The 27,513-nt window shown below is 34.0% G+C and overlaps 1 protein-coding gene across 4 annotated transcripts in view; it reads left to right on the top strand.

Moving 5' to 3' along the window:
* DPH6 (diphthamine biosynthesis 6) overlaps window positions 1-27,513 on the top strand; it is a 470,106-nt gene that overhangs the window by 219,130 nt on the left and 223,463 nt on the right. For all 4 annotated transcript variants that reach the window (XM_020993930.2, XM_020993810.2, XM_020993745.2 and 1 more), the window contains one exon: window positions 5,923-6,010. In XM_020993930.2, the coding sequence (XP_020849589.1) occupies window positions 5,923-6,010 (88 nt within the window). The remainder of the gene's footprint in view (window positions 1-5,922; window positions 6,011-27,513) is intronic.

Genomic DNA, 27,513 nt, shown 5'->3' with positions numbered 1-27,513 from the left:
GGTACCTACTTCAATTTTCTTTTTATTTTGTTATAATATGACCTTGCATATTAAAGCAGCATGGCATAATGAATAGTGAAAGGTAGAAGCTATTGTTTTATTATTGCCATTTTGCAGATCAGAAAACTGAGACCAACGGAAATTAAGTGACTTACCTAGGGTCACACAATTAGGAAGTGACTTGAGGCCAGATTTGAACTCAGGTCTTCCTGATTCCAGCCCTATTGTCCATTGCACCACCAGTTGCCCAACTATGTATAAGGCAAAAAAAAAAAGTATACTTTGTATCCTGGGAACTCTATATTGTAGAGCGAGTCTTAGAAGATTTTTGAGAAGGGGAGTCACATGATCTCCACCTTTGGAAAATTACTTTGGCAACTGTGGAAGATAAATTGGAAAGAGAAAAGACTAGAAGTAAGTAAACTATTCATCTAATTGAGCTAAACTTAGTTGTTATAGTGTGTAGAGAAAGGGGATTTTGGAGGTAGAATCCAAAGATTTAGTAACTATTTGGATTTGGGAAAGGACGGTGAGAACTAGAGGAAAATCAAGTATATAGATTCCTTGACCCTGTCATTCAGTTAGATATAGATGTGTATACATATATGCATATTACACATGTGCATATCTGTGTATACACACACACACACACACATATATATATATACATTCATGTCTATAGATAACATCTTTTTCTGAGTCTGTAATCTCTATCAGAAAGTGTATTTAAGCCTATATCCTTTACCTTCTGAACTATCATATTCCAAGTTCTCTTCTTTACAATGGTGACTGCTAATGGTACTGGGGATCTTGGCTGTGATTCCTCAGTACTTGAATTCTTTCTTTCTATCTGTTTCTAGTATTTTTTTTCTTTCACTTGGAAACTCTGGATTTTGAATGTTCCTTGGAGTTTTCATTTTGGAATTTCTTTCAGGAGGTAACTGGTAGATTATTTCCACGTCATCCTTTGATTCTAAAAGATATGGGCAGTTTTGTGATTTCTTGAAATATGATGTCCAGGTTCTTTTTTATTTAATTCTAACTTTGAAGTTGTCTAATGATTCTTAAGTTATCTCTCCTTATTCTGTTTTCCAGGTCAATTATTTTTGCAATTGGATACCTTATATTTTCTTCTCTATTTTCAATCTTTTGACTGTTTTAATATATCTTTTTTGTTTTCTTATGGAGTCATTAGCTTCTATTTGTGCCATTCTGATTTTCAGAGTTTGCTGCTTAGGCAAGGTTTTGTACTTCTTGTGCCAGGCTGTTAATTCTCTTTCTAATTCTTCCATAGGTTTTATTTCTTTTCTGATTTTTTTCCTCTAGAGCTCTTAGTTTATTTATATAAATGTCTTTTATCTCTCCTTTTTTTTTAACACTTGCTTTATCTCTTCCAGGAATTCTAGTTGAATTTGAGCATATATTGTGTTTTTCTTAGAAGTGTTGCTTGTAGATAGTATGAAGTCATTTAAATCTTCTGGGTTTCTATCTTGAGTGTCTCTATCACCATAATAACTTTCTATGGTGGGATTCTTTTTTTTTTCTTCCAGCCTACATCCTGATTTTAGAATTCATGTTAAGGTAGATATCTTTTCAATTCTAGAGGGATGATCTGGGCTGATCTTTCTTATGCTTTCTTAGAGTACTGAGTGTTGTGTTATTCTAGGCTCTGAAACAGCTCACAATGGGGACCTCTAAACTTTCAGTGATCTCGAAGTGGTCTGATCCTGGGCAAGTCTAATTGTTTTCTCCTCCCTGGTCTGAGCTCTGCAAGTTGCTGACCTGGATTCAGGTTTTGAGCAACAGTAGACTGCTGCTGGATTCAGTTGGTTCAGAGTGACAGAACTGTAGGCTTCACTCTGGTCTGGGAATTCTGCCCTGTTTATTCTTCTTTAAGCTTCCTTTTGGACTAGAATCTGGAACTGAGATCCCACTCCATTCCTGGGGTCAGATTCACACAGCTGCTGTTTGTATCTGAATTTGTTTCTTGTAGAGTACACAGGATAGGATTGCATCTACGCCTCACCATGCATGAACACTAAGCACAGGTTCCCTCTCCAATACACCTTGAATCTGTTATTCAGAATTCAATAGTGGGCGACAAAGCTGCCATTTGGCACCTGTTCCATACCCTTTGCAGGTTTAGGCCTCCCTGTACTAGGTCTGGACTCTCCTTGCCTGGAATTCTCCTCTCTGCTGCACTCCTGGCCAAACCCCTTCCAGACCAGAGGTTCAAAACATAGAGTCCATAAAGTTGCTTTTTTTTTTTTAATATGTCAACAATTGTATTTTAATGTATTTGGTTTTCTTTGTAGTCCTATGTATTTCATTACATTCATTTAAAAATATTATTCTAAGAAAGGGTACATAGGCTTCACCAGACTGCTTTTGTCTGTCTTAAAAAGAAGCAATAAAGAGGTTAAGGCTCTAAATAGAATATTTTAATGATTAGATATGATAAACATTTGGTGAAAATAGAATAGGAATCTTAAAGAATATGCCTATTTTTCAATTTTCCATGATGTTTTTATAAATATTTAACATTTGCTGGCACTTAACTCATAAACCCAAGAAATATTAAGCGCATCCTTTAGAGACCACGATGCAATAAAAAAAGATCAAAACAGTATTGTACTAAAGACTGAGAGGACCAAACAAGAAGAAATAGAAACATCAATAATTGTAGAAAAAAATTTTAACAAAATGACTGCATACCATGATTTGTAAGATGTAAGAGACAATGTAAAAGTCAGCAGATGGGGTGTTTGACTCTAAACTCTAGAAATAAACAATTCCAAAACAGAAAAATAGAAATCTTGAACGTCAAAAAAGTAAAATGGAAAATAAGGCCTTTGAGATGACAAATAAAACTAATGGGTGTTTTTTTTTTAGGAAATCAAAAAGGGTAAATTAAATTATTAGACAATTTTTTAAAGCTAACTAAGTTACAAAAATCAAAATAAGAATTCATGACAAATGTAGAAGAAATAAAGGGAATTGCCAGAAACTAGTGTAGCTATGTATATGTCATCAAAACTGACAACAAATGAAGTAGATGAATATTTACCTAGCTAGTTAATACCCCCTTAACAAAATAACAGAGAATCTAAGCAGCCTAGCATCAAAAAGAGAAATTGAAAAATCCATAAATTTCAAGGTCTATATAGGTTTACAAGTTAATCCTGCCAGTCTCATAAAGTATAGGTATGAACTCTTAGCCCACAGGTAGGCTGCATACAGCCCTCAAAATTTTAATGTAGCCAGAAACAGATTAAAATGTGATTGGGAAATGTTTAACAAAATAAATAAAAATATAATACAACATAGATAATATTAGTTTGTAATATTTTTCTAAGGAAGTATGGAGCCCCAGGATCTGTTTCCATTTGAGTTTGACACCACTTTCTTAAAGAATAATTAACCCCCTTGCCACATGAGCTAAATACCAAAACAAAGCATTCAAGCACCTTACCAAATTTCTATAAGATAAATATCATCCTGATATCCAAACCTATGATAGATAAAGCTGAGAAGGAAAATATAGGATAAAGTCACTAATGAATATTAATTTTATAATATTGAATAAACAATTATCAAAATGGCTATTATAATATATAGATATATTATAATATATAAATATATGATATATAAAAATATAGGATATTATAAAAATTATTCACTAAGGCCAGTTTTTAGTAGGAAAACTGAGGTTGTACATTTAACACGATACTAATATAATAGATATTAACAGCAAAAATAAAAACAATCTCATGTAGTTCATTAGAAGCAGAAAAACTGAAAAAATGTAATAGTAATTTATGTTAAAAATTCTTTTTAAAAACCATGGGAAGTAAAGGCTCTTTTTAAGTTTTATCAAGAGTATCTAAAACTAAGAACTAACCCTTATAATAGAGAGACTGTGGAAACTCTACTGGAAAGATCAGGGTGTGGCAAACAAAAAGTGTTCATTGTCTTAACAGTTATTTGACATAGTATTTTAAAAGCTAGCCATAACAGTGAGACAAGAAAAAGAAAAATTATTGTATATTTGTAAACAATATGATGATATAGCTAGTGAATCTCAGATATTCTGTGAAAAAACATTTCAAAAAATCAATTTAGTAAAGGAACAGTAAAAAATTAATTCATTAAAACTATCTTCTTTCCTTCATATTAATAATAAAACTCAGGAAGAGATAAATTCCATTCAGCAAAACTACAAAATAACTATGAAATATATAGTTTACCTAGCAAGATATCAGCAATACCTATATAAATCCTATTATAAAACGATGTTTACAGAAATGAAAACTTTAAATCATTATAGAAATTTTTTTTTCTTATAAATTGTTTGGAAGCCTACCTAAAGTGATTCAGCTTAAATTAAGTGCTATACCAATCCAAGTAGGAAGGGATTACTTTTTAGAACTACACAATATAACAAAATTCATTTGAAGGAACAAAAGTTCACAAAAAAAAATCTCAGGAGAAATAAAGCATTTTTTAAAAAGGAATAAAAGGTCTTAGTAGTGCCTGATCTCAGCCTATATAGTATTACATATAATAAAGCAGGTTCTCATTAACAACTGTTTGGTACTTGTTTAAAATGAAATAGAAGAGAAGATTTGTAAATAGACTAGATAATCAAGTCCTGAATGAAGAAGATGAATACAGTAGCCCTTTGTCTGATAAAACCAAGAATCCAAAGAACTTGCATGTCCAGGCTTGTACTGTATTTCTCCATAGGACCTTGACATAATAGTTACTTGGGGGAGGGGGAGCGCCTCCTTTTTTTATTTCCTATTTCTCTCAGGATGTAAGAAGAGTAGTTTTTGTTTTCTTTTGTTTTCATTTTAGGGGGCCACGCTAAGAATTTCTTGAACAGTAAGAATATTTTTAGTACTAAGTGTCCTTCCATGAGTAATATTTGATTGATGAGTTATACCATCAAAAATAGGTATTATCCATCTCAGTACCTGTGGTGAGTTGGAAGAAAGCAGACTCTGCTCATAAAATTTAACACTTTGGAGCCAATATGTCTGGAGTTTACACTGTTGCACTAATGCATTTTACTAATATAAGTTCTATCAAGAAATCTTTAACATCAGTGATAAAGAATAAAGTAATATCAGATTTTTATATTATGATACTATTTCTTTTATAATTTTAGCATTATATAAACAATAATATTGGTTCCTACAACATTAAGGAAAGGGAAATTATTTTCATATTTTTTTAAATTATGTTGAAATATGAACCAGAATAGTTCTTATAGGAAAGACAAGGTTTAAAAAAATGCTTAGTTATTAAGACTTTATGTGTAATGCTAGTTATTCATATGTGCTTTAAAGGGTAACTTTGATGAAATTTAAGTAATTTACATGTATCCATATGGTGCCAACAGTTCATACCATTTCACCTGAATGTGGTAATTACAGTGTCAGGCAATCAATTTTAATAGCAGTGATATTGCAGTGTGAAAAGTTCATAGAGAACTTAAAACCATCACTAGTATTGCTTTTGTGGAGGATAATTGAGATTTTCTGTGAAACACTGTAGGAATTATTCAAAATGAAAAGAGTATTGAAGATAAAGCGCCATTGTTTAATGTTTATGCCATACGAACGAACTTGCTGAAAAGAAATAGAATATAAGTTTCAAATTCAGTGTTTGGGGCACTTTAAATGAACCTAGTTATTTTACAAAGTCATTTTTCTATATAGACTTAAAATCCAAGTGTTTCCAAACCAACTACTGATTTATACAAAATAGATGTTGGATGTTATTATAAATGGCGGGGGGGGCATGTAATAAGATTTGTTGGAGCCCCATAGTCAGTAGGAGAAAGAAGTCATCAACATACCCTGCAAGTTTAGCAAATGCATGGTAATATATTCCATCAATGTCATTTCTGTATTTCAGAGATTCATCAGAAGTAGTTTTGCATTCAGCTGATGCTTTTGCGCCTGTGGCTTACCTTCGCTTTTTAGAATTACATTTGGAAGAAAAGGTAAGACTTTCTGGACCTGTAGATGCACTTGCTCGGTCTACATATGAATGAAATATCCAAATGCAAGGGAAAAACTCAGTTATTTTAAATACTTTTTCCAGATATTTGATATCAAATAACTAACCAATAAAACAAAAAGTTAAGAACAATAAAGAGCATGGCTGGGGGGGGGGGGGGAAGGAAGGTGTAAGAGCAAATTCTTCAAGACAAAGTAGAACTTAGTACTTTCAGGTTTTGCTTAGCACACCAGGAAACACTGTTAGCATACTGTGACTATCTTGGAAAGATTGGAGGAAGAGAAGAGAGAATCCAAGGAGTAAGTAAGTATAAAAACATTAGTTCATAAAGCTAGTAGTCTCCAATGTGTTCTCTCTTTCTCGTATCCACAAATTTATTCGGATGCACCATCTCTCCCTGGAAGATGACAAGAAGTTGTGCCCCACGTCCATCTATCTCCCTTCGCTTTCTCAATTTGGGTTGCAGTACTGTAAAGCTGCTACAACTAGACATATTTCACACTGCGAGTTGATCTGTCTTGGGTTTGTGCTTCAGCATCAAAAAAGGCTGCTTCAGAAACTTCTCCCTTCCCTGCATGGTTTGCTTGGTAGGGCTTAGAAGCCCAGTAGTTTCTCCTGTTTATGCTTCCATCTGCGTTTATTACAGATAATTCAAAACACATGACCTTTCCTTCAGACCATATTTGCCATTTACCATGCACCTTCACCCCAAGCATTTCAACTTTCAAGTAGATATTTTAGTGTTCTGTATGCATATTTATTGTGAACTTTATGCATTTGTCCCCTTCCCCCCTTGCAGCAAAACTAGGCCTGCACTGAGCAGACCCTCAGGTTTCTGCTTATAGAATGGTCAGATGCTCAAAGGTACTAATTCACATTTACACTTAGTTTCTTAAAATTTCAAAATCCCCAATGCCTGACTGATAACTATGTCGCAACTAATTATATGCATAATGATTGAAATGCATTGGCACAAATGGTTTAGTTCATCTGACATTTCTATGTAGAATACTCTTTATTTACTCTTTTTAGATTTTTATTTTCATTATCTTTTTTTCTGTATTACATGGAAATCTATACATTCTGCAGAAGAAATTATTTTCATGTATGTTCTTTAATAGAACTTTAATTTCATATTGTGAAATTGAGTACTTTATTCACTACTACCACCAATCTCTTCACCTTTCATTCTCGTTCTTTACCTTTCATTCACATCAATAAATCCCTCTATAACTTAGGGGTCATACACATCTCTGATTCTCTTTTGTTATTACCTCTTTTCTTCTTCCCATTTCACTCTCCTATTACTATCTTCTATTTTGTCAAAATGCCATTCTTTCTCTCCTCTCTGTCCAGTTTATCTTCTTGGAATACAGTCATCACTGTTCAGTAGCATTTAAAATGAGGATAAAATGATAACCACTCAATTTCACCAGTGAAATTCACTCCACTTTATTTCACCAGTTAAATTTATTATTTTTGTTGCACCTATATTTGATTCTGAAGTGTTCTAAGGTTCTTGGTAGAACAAGAAAATATTATTTATTCTTGTTTATTATTTTACAATTGATAATAAAATGCAGCTTTATAAAATTCTGAATTTCCATGCATCATTGGAAAGAATTAATTTAGGCTGAGTTTTCTTTGCAGCTTTTGTGTTATTTCTTATTATACGAGAAGTTTTATCAATATCCTATTACCATTCCAAACTAATGAACAGATCTACTGACACTAGTCCCCAAATAACAGTGAATTGCTTTGATAGTCTTTTTTATTGAGATTGTACATTATTTATATCTCCTTCAGATCCTTACTAACTTAATTGTTATATTTTGAAGTCTTTTCTACTTCATATATTTCATCATAAAAGCATGTTTTCCTGACATAATTTTCTTTAGTATTTATATTATAACTATGGCAGTTAGGTGGCGCAGTGGATAGAGTGCCAACCCTGGAGTCAGGAAGACTCAACTTCCTGAGTTCAAATCCAGCCTCAGACATTTACTAGCTGTGTGGCCCTGGGCAAATCACTTAACTTTGTTTGCCTCAGTTTTGTCATCTGTAAAATGATCTGGAGTAGGAAATGGCAAACCACTCCAGAATCTTTAACAAGAAAACCCCAAATGGATCATGAAGAGTCAGACACAACTGAAAAGAGACCGAACAAACAAACTGTACTATCATCACTGACATTCATTTCATTTACTTCTTCGAGCTCTCATTGCTAAATATTTCAACCAAATTGGACTGTAAAAATAACTATTATGAGATGTTAGGATATCCTTCATTAAAATTCTACTCCAATATCTCATTGTGGTTTGAAGAGCATCCCAGGCTATTAAAGCTAAGTTGGTTAAACAGAAGTTCTGACAGATGCTATACCAAACTACAAAGTTTTCTGGTACAGCAGACTATTGTGTTTATCTTCTGAGGCCTAGAAACTTAACACTTGAATTTTAAACAAACAGTAGATATTTTGAGAGAGGTCAAGCAAATGATGAAGTAGTCTACATAGGGAGGTGTTATGACCCACATCCATAAAGGGCACACTTAGATTGATCATAGTACCAAATGGTTAAATTTTAAGTTTATTAGAGTATTTTAAAAATTATTATAAAATGTGACTTTGAGTGAATAATTTTACCTCTTCCATATCTCTGTTTCTTCAACTCCTAAGGGATGGGATTGAATTTGATAATCTCTGAAGTCCTTTCTGCATCTAAAGATCTACAATTCTGGGTGCCACTAGGACAGTATTTTCATATGTATTAGCATTTAAACTAATCTACTAAATATTCCAGTTGTTTAAAGTATCCTTAAAATAGAGAATTTATATTTGAGCTAGTGTGAAAATGATGTCAGTCAAACATGTGATCATAAACTAAATAAGCTGAATAACAAAAAAGTCTAAGGGGAAAAAAGTAGAAATATATTAATATTTCTTTGAGGCCACTGACTTTATTGCCCATGGCAAACTTGATGTTAAAATGCACCATACATCACTTCAATGTGACAGGCTAGGGAAAATGAAAAACACAAAGCTTTACATAAATCAAGCAAAGGATTGTATTAAAATGCATAACCTTTTACATAAGAATCAAGATTTTACTTTTATCTCTTCAGAAGCTCTTTCCTACTTATGTAGATATTTTAGATTTTGTTAAGGCTCCAGATTTGCAAGCAATGTTATGAGAAATGATATTTCAAATTCATTGTAGACAAAACCATTACATTTTTAAAGAGATAAGGCTCATGGAAATGAAGTTCAAATTTTGCCAATAAAAACTAATCATCTTTGGTACTTGAATAAGAAAATATTTTGGGTTTTTTTTTCTTAAAATTTCCCCAAGGAGAAAAGTGTTGAACCATTTGGCTTCAAATTAAATTGTTTTACATCTTGCTTACATTTATTTACATTATGAGGAAATGTTCTTTAAGTCTCATAACCTAGACTTACTTCACTTTCTGGGTTTTTTTTTTCTTCAAGAAATCAAATGTTTTGCAACATGTTATACTAAATATCCCCTTGATTTTTATCTTAGATACAGAGGTGAAAGAGGTTTTATCATTTAAGCACAATATCTAGAGAGCAAAATAGAACCTTTTTGAACATAACATTCAGTTGAATATATCAACCATGGTCCATTTATTAAACATTATTAGAGTACTACCAATCCAATCAATTTAAATAAAAATTACAGCCAAAATGGTTGTCAAATAATTCTTGTATCCTATATACAGACAGAATTAAAATTGCTCTTTGAAAATATTTGAAAATTCCTGCATCATCAACAAGTAGGCTTCAGAAGGGGGATAAATTTTTTATCCAAGCAATTTCAAATAGCATCTACTACTAAATTACAAATGCCATTGTGGTCCATACTAGTAGGGGAAATTACCCACATTGATGAAATTACAGTTATTTGATATATTGAAAATGCTACAAAAAAGGAGCAAAATCATTGCCTTCAGCCCTTTAGTCAAGTACAGCTTCAAAAGCTAAAAACAAAGACACAGAGGACAAAAATGTAGTTTGGAACTGCATAATGCTAGAACAACACAAGTTTTATCTCCTTCCTTCATCAAAATCCATCACATCAATTGATTGACATTTTTGAGATGAAGCTGGCTCATTGCCTTAATTCCATTTAAAAAATAGTTGTCATGGTCTTAGATATAACTTTAATTAAAGAGGGAGGTTTTAGTTTATTTCATGTAATTGTAAGAAAACCATGATGGAGTGGTATTTCATCTTCATTGTGTCTATTGTAGACAGTCTTATAATGTTTCATTTTTATACTCATAAAGGAATTTATTATTAGACCATTATATCTTTATACAATCCTAGATGGTGCTCATGAATGAATTCAAAAGGTATCAGATCAGTTTTGCTCTAAATTTTTCAAAGTACTTTTGATGATGTCCCCTATATTATTTGTTTAAGCTTTTAAACTTAAACATCTTTTCCTCAGATTGTATGTAAGTGATAATTTTATATTATTTGAGTTGAATTTTATATCCATTTGGCAATTTCTTATTACTTTGAAAATACAAACCACTGTTTCCTTTGCCTTTCTGGTGTGCATATTCTTCAGATAAATCTCTTCTTGTTTAACTAAAAAGACAAGGTAGAAATTTATTTTAGATTCTTTCTGTCAGCACAATGAGCCCTTGTGCCTCAGGGAGAATAACATTTTATTCATTGCTATGGTTTAATACATTACTCTGAAACTTCAAGATGCATTTTTGCATAAAAATTGAACAAACCTACCTGTGTTTTTTTGCATAATAATAACCTAGAAAATGAAAAAAAGGTAGAAAAATACAAAAGTTGTGAGAGACTTAGATAATTTAATAGATAGCCTTTTGGGAAATAAACTGCTAGATGCAAACACAAATCATTTTATTAATACTGTTAATAGCATTTTTATAGTCTAGTAAAGCTTCACTTGTTTCCTTGTTGTATGTATAAACCAGGTCATCACTTGATACAGTGTAATCTAAAATGCATTAATTAATAAATCGCTATCTCCTTTGTTCTTAAACTTTTGCATGCTCCAGTAAGGTGATTTTATGGAACTCAGATGGGCAGTTGTCATTAATCCTTCTCTAGAATATTTATTATTTGCTGAGAGATAGCTAGTTAGTACACAGAAATGTTACTTCAGAGCCAAGAAGCCATGTGTTCAAGTAATACCCCCTACACATACTTGCTTTGTGACCCAGGATAGTTTCCTGGAAGGGACACAATCTCTCAGTGTCCTTCATAACTCTTTAAAATGTTAAGTTGTAGAGAGAGTGCCAATTTATATTATTAAAGGAATTTTCCTCATCCAAGAGTTCCCCACACCAATGAAATCACAGATGCAATCCCCATTCTTATCCTTAATACTTACCTGTGTGTTATTTGGGGCAGGTAAGTGGCCCAGTTGATATAGTGCCAGGCCTGGAGTCTAGAAGACTCATCTTCCTGAGTTCAAATCCAGATCAGATACTTACTAGCTGTGTGACCCTGGGCAAGTCACTTAACCCTGTTTGCCTCCTTTTCCTCATCTTTAAAATGAGCTGGAGAAGGAAATGGCAAACAAGTCCGATATCTTTGCCATGAGTACATCAAATGGTGTCTTGAAAAGTCAGAAACGACTGAAAAATGACTGAACAACAACAAATGTATGGTTTAAATGTACTATGTTATATGTACTCATTAGAATTAATTTTCTTGAATCCTTCATAATTTATTCATTCTGAAAATAAACTTTATTAATCCCTTACTGTGTGCCAGAGCCTTATACTTGGCACTAGGTGTGAAATACAAAGTTTAGGTGTAAGATATAGGCCATACCCTCATGGAATTTTCATCTAATAGGAAAGATAAGACACAAATAAGGGTAATTATTTCACGTAATCTTGCATGGTATGTTAGAGAGGTACAAAACAAAATACTATGTAAGGTAAGGAGGATTATGGAAGGCTTCATATGGCGTGTTGCATTTAAGTTTGGTTTCAATGGATAAGATATAAGTTTCACTGTCATATGACTTGATCAGGACATAACTGAACAATTTTGTCCATTTCTAAGTGCCCTGTTTTAGGAAGTATATGAACTAGAAGACACCCAAGAAAGATCAACAAGAATGCTAAGAGCTGGAAAAGTTGCCATACAAAGAGTAGTTAAAAGAACAGTTTAGCCTAGAGAAGAAAAGTCTTAGGGGAACATCATAGCTGTCTTCAAATACCTGAAGGGCTGCCATGTAGAAATAATGCTGCGATTAGACTTTTTTCTTCCCTCTCACCTCCCCCGCCAGAACTGGGAGCAGTGGGTACAAGAAAACCAGTCATGTTTTAAGGAGAAACTTTCTACCAATCAGAATCCTCACAAAGCAGAATGAGCCCCCTCAGATGATTGTGGGTCCCTCTGACTTGCAGGCTTTTAAGTAGACTTTTTGTTGAGGAGGTTGTAGAAGGGATTCTTAGGTACGGAGAGACTAGAAAATCTATGAAGCGCCTGAAATTGTTAGATTCTGTGTGAACACCTACCTCATTTATCTTCAATGCAAGGCTATGTGTTCAACAAAAATGGTTTAGGACTGAGAAAACAAAAGTTGAGTGGTTCAAGAACTGCACAGAAGCTTTACTACTATATGCCAGAAACACTTTTTCCAAGAAGATAATATCACAAAGATTTATACTGTGCTTACATGTGAATAGATCCTCTGAATGAAAAGGGGAAATAAGTTTTAAAAGACTTTTTCCTATCTTAACAAATAGGAAGTGACTGGTTCCCAATGCAGGAGTCTTCTGAATCAACTCTCTCTGTGTCAAATCATTGACCTGTTAAAGCAAAGGTCAAAATTACCCCAAACTAGAAGAAAAAATAAAGATGCAATGTAGCACACAAACACAAGACCTACAGTATGACCCATTTGACAAGTTGTTGAAGGCAAAAAAAAAGGGGGGGGAAATGAAGCAAGGAAAATGTATTGATACAGACTATCAGCATTTCTTATGAACATTTAAGGTTAAGCAGTTGCTACATCACGAAGGCTAAAAGAGCCTACAGGGGAGCCAAGATGGTGTAGTTAGAAGTAAGTTGCACTCACCCTCCCTTATTGACCTCTGAAAGTCCAGAAAATATTGCCCAGAAAAAAAAAACCTAGAATAGCTAAGCCAGCAGAAAAATGGAGCACAGTAGTCTTATAGCCCAGGAAACTTTGGGGATTAATGGAAAGGCCCCTCTTGCTCTGGGGGAGAAGGAGCAGTACAGAATGGGAGGCAGCCCAGCAAGCCAGAAGCAAGCCCCACCTCAGCAAACCAGGGGGAGATCCTCAGCCTCAGGGTGGTGGAACAGGCAAGCACCAACACCAGGACCCCCTGAGTTCCTCAGCACAGGCAGGGAAACTGGTAGATGCCAGCACGGAAAACCACCATGTGCACCAGTGTTCTCCAGCAGCAAAATCTCCCAGTGCTTCAGGACAATTCCAGGAAGCACAACTCCAGGAGACACAGCTCCAGGCTGGCAGACATCCTCCAGCAACCCAACATTGGAGTGCTTTAAAGAAGCCCAGATGAGCAGGTGTCTCACAGGGGCCAGACTCTAAGCCCCTACCCCGAGAACTCCAGTACTGCTGACCCAAGCTCAGCACCAAGTAAGCTGCCAGATCCCTACAGCCTCCAGATGTCAGCATCTGAGGCCCCAGTACAAAAAGCCAGTGACCAGGTCCCAGGCTTCCAGTATAAGAAGCTTGGGTCAGTGCCCCCTGCGCTCCAGCAAAGGAGCCCAATTTTAAAAGCCAAGAAATGGGCTAACACCATGAGCAAAAAAAGCAGAAATGGACAATGACCATAGATTCTTATTATGGGAACAGGGAAGATCAAGGCACAAATTCAGAAGAGCATAACGTTGTCTATATACCCATATCTAAAGCCTCAGAAGGGAATATGAACTGGTCTCAAGCCCAAAAACCTTCTTGGAAGAACTCAAGAAGAATTTTAAAAGTCAAATAAGAGAGTTAGAAGAAAAATTGGGAAAAGAAATGAGAGGTATGCAAGAGAGAGAAAATAGCTTGGAAGAGGAAGGATGAAAATTGACTGTAGAAAACAAGTCCTTAAAAAATACAGTTGACCAAATGGACAAAAAGTACAATGAAGAAAGCAAGTCCTTAAAAAAATAAAATTGGGGGGCAGCTAGGTGGTGCAGTCGATAGAGCACCAATCCTGGATTCAGGAGAACCTGAGTTCAAATGCGGCCTCAGACACATAACACTTACAAGCTGTGTGACCCAGGGCAAGTCACTTAACCCCATTGCCTAGACAAAAAAAAAATGCAATTGATCAAATGGGGGGGAAAAGTAGACTGAAGAAAACAACTCTTTAAAAAGTAGAATTGGCCAAATGGAAAAGGAGGCACAAAAACTCATTAATGAGAACCCCTTAAAAAGTAAAGTGGGCCAAATGGAAAAGGAGGTACAAAATCTAATAGAAGAAAACAATTTATTAAAAATAGAATTGAGCAAATGAAAGTTAATTAGATATCAAGAATCAGTCAAACAGAAACAAAAGAATGAAAAAAGTAGAAAACATAAAATACCTCATTGGTAAAACAACTGACCTGGAAAATAGATTCAGGAGAGGCAATTTAAAAAGTATTGGTCTACCTGAAAACCATGATGAAAAAAGAGCCTGGACAGCATCTTTCAGGAAATCATCAAGGAAAACTGCCCTAAAACCAGAAGTCCTAAAACCAGAAGATAAAATAATCATTGAAAAAATCCATCAGTCATCTCCTAAAAGAGATACCAAATTGAAAACACCAAGGAATATTATACCAAATCCCAAAATTACCAGGTCAAAGAGAAAATACTGCAAGCAGCCAAGTAGAAACAATTTAACTATCATGGATCCACAGTTAGGATTACACAGGACCTTGCAGCTTCTACATTAAAAGATGGGAAGGCATGGAATGATATTCTGTAAGGCAAAGGAGCTTGGACTACAACCAGGGATCAACTACCCACCAAAAATGAGCATAATCTTTCAGGGAAGGAGGTGGACATTCAACAAAATAGGAGTCTTCCAAACCTTCCTGATGAAAAGACCAGAACTCAACAGAAAATTTGATCTTCAAATACAAGACTCAAGAGAGACACAAAGAGGTAAACAGGAAAGAAAAAAAATTACATTATTAATAAGGGCAAACTCTTTACATGCCTACAAGGGAAAATGACACTTGTAATTCTTGAGAACTATGTGGTTATCATGACATTTAAGAGGGGTGTGGGTATAAGTTGACTTTGATGTGATGATAAAAAAAAAACCTAAGTGGTAAAAAGAGATTGTTCTGAGAGAAGATGAAAGGAGGAGGCAGACAAGAATAAATTACATCACATGAAAGGCACAAAATCTTATTACAATAGAGGGAAAGAAGGGCAGGGGATGAACATTGTTTGAACCTTACTCTCATCAGAGTTGGCTCCAAGAGGGAAAAACATAATCAGTTAAATATAAAAATCTAACTTACCCTATGGTAAATAGGAGGGGAAAGGGGAAAGAGAAGGGAGGGAAGAAGTAGTAAGGGTAAAGGGAAAGAAAAGGGAGGGGGGTAATAGAAGGGAGGCAGTGGTCAAAAGCAAAACTCCGGAGGGAAAGGGAGAAAAGAGAAAAGCGTAAATGGAGGAGGGGAATACGGTGGAGAGAAAGACACAGATAGCAATCATGATGTGAATGTATGGGATGAACTCTCCTATAAAACAGAAGTGGTTAGCAGAGTGGATTAAGAACCATAATCCTAATATGTTGTTTACAAGAAATACATTTGAAGTAGAGGGATACACACAGAGTAAAGGTAAAAGGCTGGAGCAGAATATATTATGCTTCTGGTGAAGTAAAAAAAGGCAGGGGTAGCAATCCTGATCTCAAACAAAGCAAAAATAGATCTATTTAAAAGAGATAAGAAAGGAAACTACATCCATCTAAAAGGTACCATAGGCAATGAAGTAATACCATTACTAAATATATATGCAACAAATGGTATAGCATCCAAATTTTTAGAGAAGTCAAGGGCTTTACAGGAAGAAATAGACAGCAAAACTATACTAGTGGGAGACCTCAATCTCCCCCTCTCAGAACTAGATAAATCTAACAGTAAAATAAGAAAGAAGCTAAGGAGATGAATAGAGTTTTTTAAAAGTTAAATATGGTTGACCTCTGGAAAAAAATCTATTGCGGATAGAAAAGAATATACCTTTTTCTCAACAGTACATGGAACCTTCATAAAAATTGACCACGTATTAGAGCATAAAAACTTCACAATCCAATGCAGAAAGGCAGAAATATTAAATGCATCTTTTTCAGATCATGATGCAATAAAAACTACATGTAATAAAGGGCCATGGAAAGACAGACTAAAAATTAATTGGAAACTAAATAATCTAATCCTAAAGAATGATTGGGTCAAACAACAAATCATAGAAACAATCAATAACTTCATTCAAGAGAATGACAATAATGAGACAACATACCAAAACTTATGGGATGCAGTGAAAGCAGTTCTTAGGAGAAGTTTTATATCTCTAAATGCTTACATGAATAAAATAGAGAAAGAAGAGATCAATGAATTGAGCATACAACTTAAAAAAAAACTAGAAAAAGAACAAATTAAAAATCCTCAATTAAACACTAAATTGGAAATACTGAAAACCAAAGGAGAAATTAAGAAAATTGAAATTAAGAAAACTATTGAACTAATAAATAAAACTAAGAGTGGTTAAGAGTGGTTTTATGAGAAAAAAAAGAATAAAATAGATAAACCTTTGGTCAATTTAATTTAAAAAAAAGAAAGAAAACAAAATTTACCAGTATCAAAAATGAAAATGGTGACTCCACCACCAAGGAAGAGGAAATTAAAACAATAATTAGGAACTATTTTGCTCAACTGTATGCCAGTAAATTTGACAATCTTAATGAAATGTATGAATATTAACAAAAATATAAATTGCCCAAATTAACAGAACAGGAAATAAAATACTCGAATAACCCAGTTTCAGTAAAAGAAATTGAACAAGCCATCAATGAACTCCCTAAGAAAAAATCTCCAGGGCCAGATAGATGTACAGAACAATTCCAGCAAACATTTAAAGAACAATTAATTCCAATACTATATAAACTATTTGGGAAAATAGGTGGATTTCTACCAAATTCTTTTTATGATACAAATAGAATGCTGATAACTAGACCAAGAAGAGCCAAATCAGAGAAAGAAAATTATAGACCAATTTCCCTTATGAATGTAGATGCAAAAAATTTTAAATAAAATATGAGCATAGAGATTACAGCAACTTATCTCCACTTATACATTACCATATAAGGTTTATACCAGAAATGCAGGGCTGGTTCAGTATTAGGAGAACGATCAGCATAATTGACCATATCAACAACAAAACTAATAGAAATCATGTGATTATCTCAATAGATGCAGTTGACAAAATACAACATCTATTCCTATTGAAAAAAAAAAACACTAGAGAGCACAGGAATAAATGGAGTCTTCCTTAAAATGATAAGTAGCATCTATCTAAAACCATCAGTAAGCATTATAAGTAATGGGGATAAGCTAGGAGCATTTCTAATAAGTTTGGGATCAAACAAGGATGTCTGTTATCACCACTGTTATTCAATATTGTACTAGAAATGTTAGCTTAAGAGATGAAAAAGAAGAAGGAATTAGAATAGGAAAAGAAGAAACAAAGCTGTCACTCTTTGTAGATGATATGATGGTATACCTGGAGAATCCTAAACAATCAGATAAAAAAGATTACTTGAAATAATAAACAACTTTAGCAAAGTTGCAGGATGTAAAAAAAGAAAAAAAAACCCACATAAACCATCTCCATTTCTATATATCACTAACCAAACCCAACAGCAAGAAATAGAAAGGGAAATTCCATTTAAAGTTACTGTAAAAAAATTAATAAAAAAATAAAGTTACTGTAAACATTATAAAATATTTGGGAGTCTATCTGCCAAAACAAACCCAGGAAATATATGGGCACAATTACAAAACACTCTCACACAAATTAAGTCAGATCTAAATACTTGGGAAAGTATCAGTTGCTCATGGGTAAGCCAAGCTAGTATGATTAAAAATGACAATTCTGCCCAAATTAATTTGCTTATTCAGTGCCATACCAATCAAACTACCAAATAATTATTTTATAGAGCTAGAAAAAATGATAACAAAATTCATCTGGAAGAACAAAAAGGTCCAAATATAAAGGGAATTAATGAAAAGAAATCCAAGGGAATGTGGCCTAGCTGTGTGTACCAGATCTTAAATTGTATCATAAAGCAGCAATCATCAAAACTACTTGGTACTGGCTAAGAAATAGAGTGGTAGATCAGTGGAATAGGTTAGGCATGCAAGACGCAATAGTCAATGACGGTAGTAATCTACTGTTTGATAAATCCAAAGACTCCAGCTTCTGGGACAAGAACTCACTATTTGACAAAAACTGCTGGGAAAACTGGAAAATAGTATGGCAGATACTAGGCATAGACCAACATCTAAGACCCTATATCAAGATAAAGTCAAAATGGGTATATGATTTAGTTATAAAGGCTGATACTATAAGCAAACTGGCAGAACAAGGAATAGTTTCCCTATCTGATCTATGGAGAAAGGAAGAATTTACGAATGAACAAGAGATAGAGAACATTATAAAATGCAAAATGGAAGATTTTGATAACATTGAATTGAAAAGATTTTGCACAAACAAAGCCAATGCAACCAAGATTAGAAGGGAAGCAGAAAGCTGGGAAACAATTTTTATAGCCATGGTCTCTGATAAAGGCTTTATTTCTCAAATATATAGATAACTGAGTCAAATTTATAAGAATACAAGTCATTCCCCAATTAATAAGTGGTCAAAGGATATGAACAGGCAGTTTTCAGAAGAAGAAATTAAAGCTATCTATAGCCATATGAAAAAATGCTCTAAATCACTATTGATTAGAGAATGCAAATCAAAACAATTCTGAGGTACCACATCACACCTATCAGATTGGCTAACATGACAAAACAAGAAAATGATAAATGTTGGAGAAGATGTGGGAAAATTGGACAACTAATACATTGTTGGTGAAGTTGTGAACTGATTCAACCAATCTGGAAAGCAATTTGGAACTATGCCCAAAGAGCTATAAAATTGTGCATACCCTTTGACCAAGCAATACCATTTGTAGGTCAGTATCCCAAAGAGATCATAAAAATGGGAAAAGGACCCACATGTACAAAAGTATTTATAGAAGGTCTTTTTGTGGTAGCAAAAAATTGGAAATTGAGGGGATGCCAATCAACTGAGAAAAGGCTGAACAAGTTGTGATATAGGAATGTAATGGAATACTATTGTGCTATAAGAAATGATGATCAGGCAGACTTCAGAAAAACCTGGAAAGACTTATGTGAACTAATGCTGAGTGTAATGAGCAGATCCCGGAGAACATAGTACACAATAACAGCTATATTGTGCAATAACTGACTTTGATAGACTTAGCTCTTCTCAGCAATGCAAGGATCTAAGACAACTCCAAAAAACTCATGATGGAAAATGATGTCCACATCCAGAGAAAGAACTATGGAGTCTGAATGCAGGTTGAAGTATACTATTTGCTGCCCTTTTCTTTTTTTGTTTTGTTTAGTTTCTTCTCTTTTGTGGTATCTTCCATTAGTTCTAATTCTTCTTTACAGCATGACTAGTGTGAAAATGTGTTTAATATGAATGTATAAGTAGAGCATATATCAGATTGCACGCCAGCTTGGCAATGGAGGATAAGATGGAGGAGAAGAAAATTTAAAACTCAAAATCTTATGGAAATGAATGTTGAAAACTAAAATAAATAAATTGTTAAAAAAAAAAAAAGGAGAGAGAGAGCCTAGAAAGAATCTCAGAATTTGCTCTCCATGGCTAATGAAGAGACCTGACAAGCAAAGACAATACTGGTTTAGAATGTGTGTGTGCGTGCACGTGTGTATTTGCAAAACATTATGGAAGAAAGTGGTGGAAGATTACAAATAATACTTCATATAATAACAAAAAGGAATATAGTGAAAGATACATATGGGAACCTGGCAGATCACCATATTAAGGCATTAAAGATTAATCTGGAAGGAGGGGAACAAACAGATGAAAAATGGAATTCAGCATTTCTACAACAATTGTCTTCATTGCTAACTATAGGTCCACTCATTTACATGCTAACATCTCTGTTCTTAATATGCTTGCTTGATGAGGAAGTGGAATTGGCGCTAAAGAAGGCAAAAGAAAGTAAAAGCTACTAGACTAATCAAGTGTGCTGTACATAGAAGAAATATACGCTAAGATTGTTCTTAATTAGGATTAATGTTATGGCACTGAAGGATTCATTCTCCAAATATTTTAAAGAGGGAAAAATAGCCAATGTTAGGGGAAAATCGTGATCACCATCACTATAAAAAATGTGATTGAGAATACATCAATAACTATTGACCCTTATGTCTATTTTATCACCTTTATAAAATCATTATGAAAATACTCTACATGTATCATGAAGATATGAGAAAGGAACATGTAGAATTTCACAAATTATAGTAATACAAGATGTCCCTAAAACTTTAAGGGCAGTATTAAGTACATAGCAAAACCATATCTTTATAGTCACAAAGTTAACTAAATTATGTCGATAATACAAAATCTTATTATGTTTTTTGCATCATTAATCAACTCAGCAGAGCTAAATAAAATGTTAAATGTTCCAAGTATTATCTGTCATGCATCTTAAGATCATATGAATTCCATGATAGATATAGTCATAGACATAATTTTGTTTGGTGATCCTCTGACTTTTAACAAGTGAGGCATAAAAGTAGAGATGGATGTTGTGCAAACGTGTGTTATTAGGAGAAATGGGCAGACTAGTTATATGAGTAGAGCTGAGGAATTTCATGGTAAGTTGATCATGTAGTGAATAGTACATTGTGCTTGGAATCGAGAAGACCTAAGTTCAAATCCCATCTCAGATACTAACTATCTAAACAAATAATTGAACCTTTCCTAGCTCCAGTTTCTTTATCTATCACAAGAGAAGGTCATATTAGGTAACTCCTAAGGTTCCTTCCAGCTTTCAATCTAAAATCCTATTATGCTGTAATTTTAAAAGACCTAGGGAAATGTCCTCAGGCAATAATATTACTACTAATAATAGCAGCTAACATTTACAGACCACAGTAAGTTTTATAAAGTGCACTTTACATATATTATTTCTTTTGCTAATAGGTAGGCTCCCTGTGGAGGATATGAGAGAGTAACAAGAGTTACTAGATTGAAAAGTCTGGATGGATTGTGGTCTCTTCCATTATTAGAGAGCATTCTCTCATCAGTGGGCTACAGTCCATTAGACAATTGTAAAAAATTTTATAACCAAGTAGAGTGCTTCTAGGATAAAACGCAAAATCCTGCTTGGTATTTCAAGACTTTCACAATGTGGTTTCTCATCTACCTTCCCAGTCTTATTTCATATTACTCTACTTTAGATACTTTGTGTTACCATCTGATTGTCCTGCTACTTATCTGTGGCATCCATGGTTTTGTACAAATGACCCTTCTCCCTCATGTTTGGAATACTCTTCCTCCTCACCTCTGCCATATAAAATCTCTGGCTTCCTCCAAAGACAACTCAAGAACATTTCCTACACAAAACCTGTCCTTGTCTCCCTAATTATTAGCTTTCTCTTCTTGAAACTGCTATGGATTATTTTGTGTCTACTTACTGTTTCCTTGTGTACATAAGGTATCCTCAAGTAAAATGTGAGTTTCAAAAGGACAAGGATTTATTTTTGTCTTTGTATCAGTTCTTGGTAAATGTTTAATAAATGTTAATTTAATTTAATAAAGTTTTCTCAATACCTTAAAAGAGAACAAATCTAATATTTGTTGAAGCAAATAATCAAACAAACATTCTGCTTTTAAATGTCACTTTGGGTGTTGTAGTAGAACCTAAATATTAAAATTATCCCAGTACTAGGTACTTGCCCATTTTATATGAGAATTTATTTGGATTTTTAACAATTCTATTAGATTAAAAAATAGAGAATTTTTGTCATCAGATAGTAATGTCACAATTAAAGTCTACATAAGGTTTGGTTTGTTTTTGTTTTTGTTTATTTTTCAAATTCTTAAGTTGCAAAATGGAATTCATTTGAAGGACCTTACAGCTTTATTGTAACCAAATAAAATTGGGAGTAGAATTCTATTGAGTTCCTAGTTTAACCCAGGAACAGATGTATAGAACAAATACATATAATATACAATCACATATCATTTCCTATCTTTAATTTAGTCTTCAAATTTTACTTGTTCATTTAGCTCTCTTAAAAAGCAGAAATTTACCATTCTGTTTTCTATCATCTGGCCTTTTTTTCTGACCAAATAAAATAAGTCCAGTCAGAGAACATTAGGCCTTTTTTGCAGTAGATTTTCTTATTAACTTCCTCTTGAACCTTTCCTAGGGAATGACCTTTCTGTTAGAATTACTTTTCTGAAAAGAATGAGGGAGTTGTAATTGAGCCTTTCCTGAGAACTTTCAAACATAGAGCCTTCACTTAACTGGAGCCTTTCCTTTCCTACTAAAGTCAGACTTTTATGTACATTTTGAATTTCTAGTTTAGACTTTTGACCCAAGCATAATTATAAGCCAGGGGTCAGTTCCATTGCTTATAAGGGAACTTTCAGACTGAAACAAACATTTTTCTAAAGACAGAGAACATTTATTTTTAAAATGTCGTTACCTATTGACCATTTGCATTTCCTTTTTGAAATCAGTGTCTTTTCTTCTTAGAGCTTTCACCCTTATAGCCTGGCTTCTAACCCTTTATCATGAACTGAGATCATAAACCTCTCCAAATTACATCCACCTTTTAGTATGACATAGATTTCGGTGTTGCAAATACATCATTATAGTTGACCTCAGGCTTTGCTGTGGGGAGCATAGCCTGCATTAAACAAAAATAATTGTTATTAAACATGTGGAATGGGAATGGATTACTCAGTCAAAATCTCCATCTACCTCTAGTTAGTCTGTCTCCTTCCTTTGAGTTTTTCAAGTAAATGGATTGTTGGGTAGACAAATCAGGTTACAGGGTAGACAGAGATACTTTGTTTATTCTCTTCTGATTTTAAAATTGATTTTGGCTTTGCTTCCTTTTGGCAAGGCTAACTTTAAAATTATCTAATGTCTTGTATTATGCGAAGTATTCAATTGAATACAAGGTTGCTATATACTTGGCATAACTACAATGAGATTGATTTTCATCTGTAGTGTTTCAAATCATTCTTCTTTAAATTCACATCTGTGTATGTACTTGTGTGTTTTCCAATGTATATTCTGAATGTATAAACAACTACAAAGTAGCAAAATTATCTCTTATTATAATGAACAGTTCCTTTTTGTGGGGGTGAGTATAGATTTCGAAAATAAAATTACAAGGAGTGCTTAATTATGAGTTTTTGTGGTGTTAGTTGAAATTCAAATAATATTTATTTAGTAAATAGGCTATTATTCATATGATATTTTAAAAAAAAACTAGTACTCAGAGATTATTCTTCCACTTCCTAAGAATGCAGTTACACAGTTTATTCCAAGTTATCAAAGCTTGAGGTTAATAATGGGAAGAACAGGAACACTTTACAAGATACAAAGCTACCTTCTTCTCTCCCTCAGTCTTGGGAAGGGGAAAATGACCAGCCCATGAATATTGTCTGCAATATGGTGCTATGTGTAGTTTATGTGGCAATGTGAGATTTCTTTGCTCCCCTTAAAAAAGGATCTACACTTTGAATATATAGTAAGAATCACTAAAATAGACATAAGAAACCTAAAAGTATTTTTCAAGTGACTTTCAGAGTTTGAAGAAGGCAAATTTCATCATACCCTTAACTTTTGTTGTTATAAAAACTATAAGCTATGTGGGTTTTCCTGCTTTAATACAAACTTTATTGGGGAGTACAAGTAATGATTTGAAGTAGTTACATTTCCTTCTGAGAGATAGCCTGAGTAAGTAGATAGAGAGCTGGCCTCTAGATCTGAGTTCCTTAAGTTTCTGACACATACAAGCAAGTCCATTAATCTATTAGTACTCTTAGGCAACTCTCTTAAGAATATGTTACAAAATATCAATCTGCACTGATAAATGAAATTCCTTGCAGAAAGCTCTTTAAAAAAAAGAAAAATTGTTATATAGTAAAAAAAAAATCTCTCTAGGAGAACTCTCAAGACGTGTTTATTTATTGTGAAAATTACTAGGAATTGAGGTACTATACAGTTTACAGGATATAATATCAGTTCTCTTACCATCCTTTTAAGGTATAAAAATTTGATAGGGGAAAGGAATTAAAAACTGGGAAACAAGGGGTTTTTTTGGTTGGTTTTTTTTTCATTTCCATTAAATCTTTGAAGTAGTTTAAATCCAAAGTAGCAGTATTTCAGGACAGAGTTAACATGGAACAAAAATAAATTCATTATTTTATAGATAATAGCAAGTTTTCTGAGTTTTATTATCCCTTTTTGTTGTTGTTCAGTCATTTTTCGGTCACATCCAACACTTTGTGACCCCATTTGAGGTTTTATTGGCAGAAATACTGCAGTGGCTTGCCATTTCATTCTCCAGCTCATTTTATAGATGAGAAAACTGAGGCAAACAAGATTAAGTGACTTGCCCAGGGTCACACAGCTAGTAAGTGTCTGAGGCCAGATTTGAACTCAGGAATATAAGTTTTCCAGGCCCAGATCTCTGTCCATTGTGCTGCATAATTTTACCCATTTGGACATATTTGTATTAATAATGGTCCTTGTGATTTTCTTATGGTGACTTGGCATGGCAATACAGTCAACACATTTATTTATTAAGTTCCTATTTTGTTCTAGGCACTATGCTATGTTTAGGGATTTAAGACAAAGGTGAGACTATCCCTTCTCAAGCTTACATCCTAATACACATATAAGTATATAGAAAATAAATACTTTATATTTAGTAGAGAAGCCACAAGCAACCAGGGAAATAAGGAATGGCTTCATGTTGAAGTTATTCTACTTAAAACTTAAGCTAAGTCTTTAGGAAAGTAAGGAATTCTAAGAAATGAACCTGAGCAGGGATTGTATTCTACAGATGGAGTGAGCAGGAAATGTGGCCTGTGCAAAAAGGGACAGACATGAGAACTGGAAAGTCGTGTGTGAGAAACAGCAAGACAACCAGTTTAGCTAGACAATAGAGTGCAGGGAGGTGAGTAATATATAATAAGGCTGGAAAGGTAGGTTGGAGTCAGGTTTTGAAGGACTTTTAATGAGCAAAGAGGAGTTTACATTTTATCCTAGAAGCAATAGGGAGCCACTGGAATTTATTGAATAGGAAAGGGACATGGTTAAATCTGTGCTTTAGGAAAATCAATTTGATGGCTGTGTGGAAGCTGAATTAGAATGGGAGAGACTTGATTAGGAGACTAATTAGGTGTATTGCAGTAGTCCAAGTAAGAGGGCCTGAACTAAGAGGGTGAGCGGCTTTGTCAGTACCGAGAAGAGGCATTATGTGAGAGATATTGTTGAAAATGCAACAAGATTGTTAACTGTTTGTATATATGGGGTGAGGGAGAATGAGAAATTAAGTTCTCTATTTTACACCATTTGAGTTTGGGATGTCTATGGGACATCAAATTTGAAATGTCCAATAAATAGTCTGCGATATTGAACTGAAGCTTGAGAGAAAATACAACAAATGTGTGGATCTGAATTATCTGTGGAGAGGTAACTTAGAGTAAACTTGTGGGAGATGATGAGTGTGAGATAGTGGATAGAAAAAGGGGCCAAGGACAGAGCCTTGGAGTAATCCACAATTAAAAGAAGCTATTTGTATGAAGAGCCAGAAAAAAAAAAGACTGAGGAGTGGTCAGATATATAAGAGAGAGTAGTATCATGAAAATATAGAGAACACATTATGCAAGAAAAAAAGAGGCCTATTGATAGTGTCAAATGCTACTTGGGGTTAAGGAAGGATAATAATTGATAAAAGACCATTAAATTTGTCATTTAAGAGAATATTGGTAACTTTAGAGGGTATAATTTCAGTTGAGTGATTAAATCAAAAATCAAATGGCAAAAATCAAATGGTTGTGAGGAGTAAGAAGAAAATTTTCAGTTGTGTGAAAATCATTTTTCTAGGAGATTGGCTATGAAAGGAAGAAAAGATATTGATTGGGTGACAACTTGAGAAACATTAGGGTCTAGCTATTTTTTTTTAAGGATGGGTGGAATAAGTATGTTTGTAGGTAGCAGTTGACTAGCCAGAAAGCATAAAGGGAGAAAGGAATAATGGAGAAGAAAAACTGCTCAAGGAGACAGAAATGGGATCAAGAACACATGTCAAAGGGTTGTCTTTGGTGAGGAGAAGGGCTACTTCATTAGATACCTTAGAAAAGGAGGATCAAGAGTGAGAGATGATATACAGGGGTCTGGGGATTTAGAAAAGGGGAGAAGATGGAATTCACAACAGATGGTTTTTATTATCTCAGTAAAGCATAATGTGAAGACCATAGCTTCTACAAATTTAGAAGGTTTGAGGAGAGAAGAGGTTTGAAATAGGTACTTTGCTTAGTGGAATAGAGAATCCATTAGAGAGAGGTAAAACAATTACTTGCTGCAAAGAGGACCCATTCAAAGTTGAATAAAATAAATTTGTAGTGAACACAGATTGGGAAGTGTCAATTATAGTGTCTTGATTTGGAAAGAGTAAAGAAAAGTCAAAATATAATATAAAAATATAAATATAAATATAAAAGATAATAATGACCTGAGAAATTATTGAATGGAGGGATTGGAGGTCATAGTGAAGATAAAGAATAGGTTTAAGAACACTTGGCACAATGGGAGATTGTGGTCACATAAGGGAATTTCAGAAAGGAAGTTGGAAGACTTGTGAATGATGGCAAAATCAAGGGTATGACCATTCCTGTGCATGGCAAATATACAGTGGAGGATCAAGTCATTAAATTTGAGGAAATTGATGAACTGGGAGATTAGAGTGCTTGAGGAAGAAATCATAATGTATGTTTAAGCCCTTATGTATAGAAGCAAGTAGGGGGAGATAGGAAGACTATAAGCTAGATACAGAGCTTCTTGAAAAAAGAAGGGAAATGACATATAGACCAAAAGGTAAAACACCACTATGTTCCAAGATTACTGACAAGATGCTTTTCATTTTATGATTTTCTGCCTCTCATTTCTGAATGACAGTTTTCTTTTTGGGTGATCTCTGTTGCCTAAAGTACATCTAAAAATGCATTGGCACCATTGATAGGGTTCTGAGTCTAGAGGCAAGAATATTTGTCTTTAAAAGTGGCCTCAGACATTTAATAGCTGTGTGACCCTGGGCAAATTACTTAACTCTGTTTGCCTTAGTTTCCTCATCTG

This window comes from Phascolarctos cinereus, unplaced genomic scaffold (genome assembly GCF_003287225.1).
Source record: "Phascolarctos cinereus isolate Bilbo 61053 unplaced genomic scaffold, phaCin_HiC Scaffold_3;HRSCAF=262, whole genome shotgun sequence".
NCBI lineage: Eukaryota > Metazoa > Chordata > Mammalia > Diprotodontia > Phascolarctidae > Phascolarctos > Phascolarctos cinereus.
This window is presented reverse-complemented; position numbering and strand designations above follow the sequence as displayed.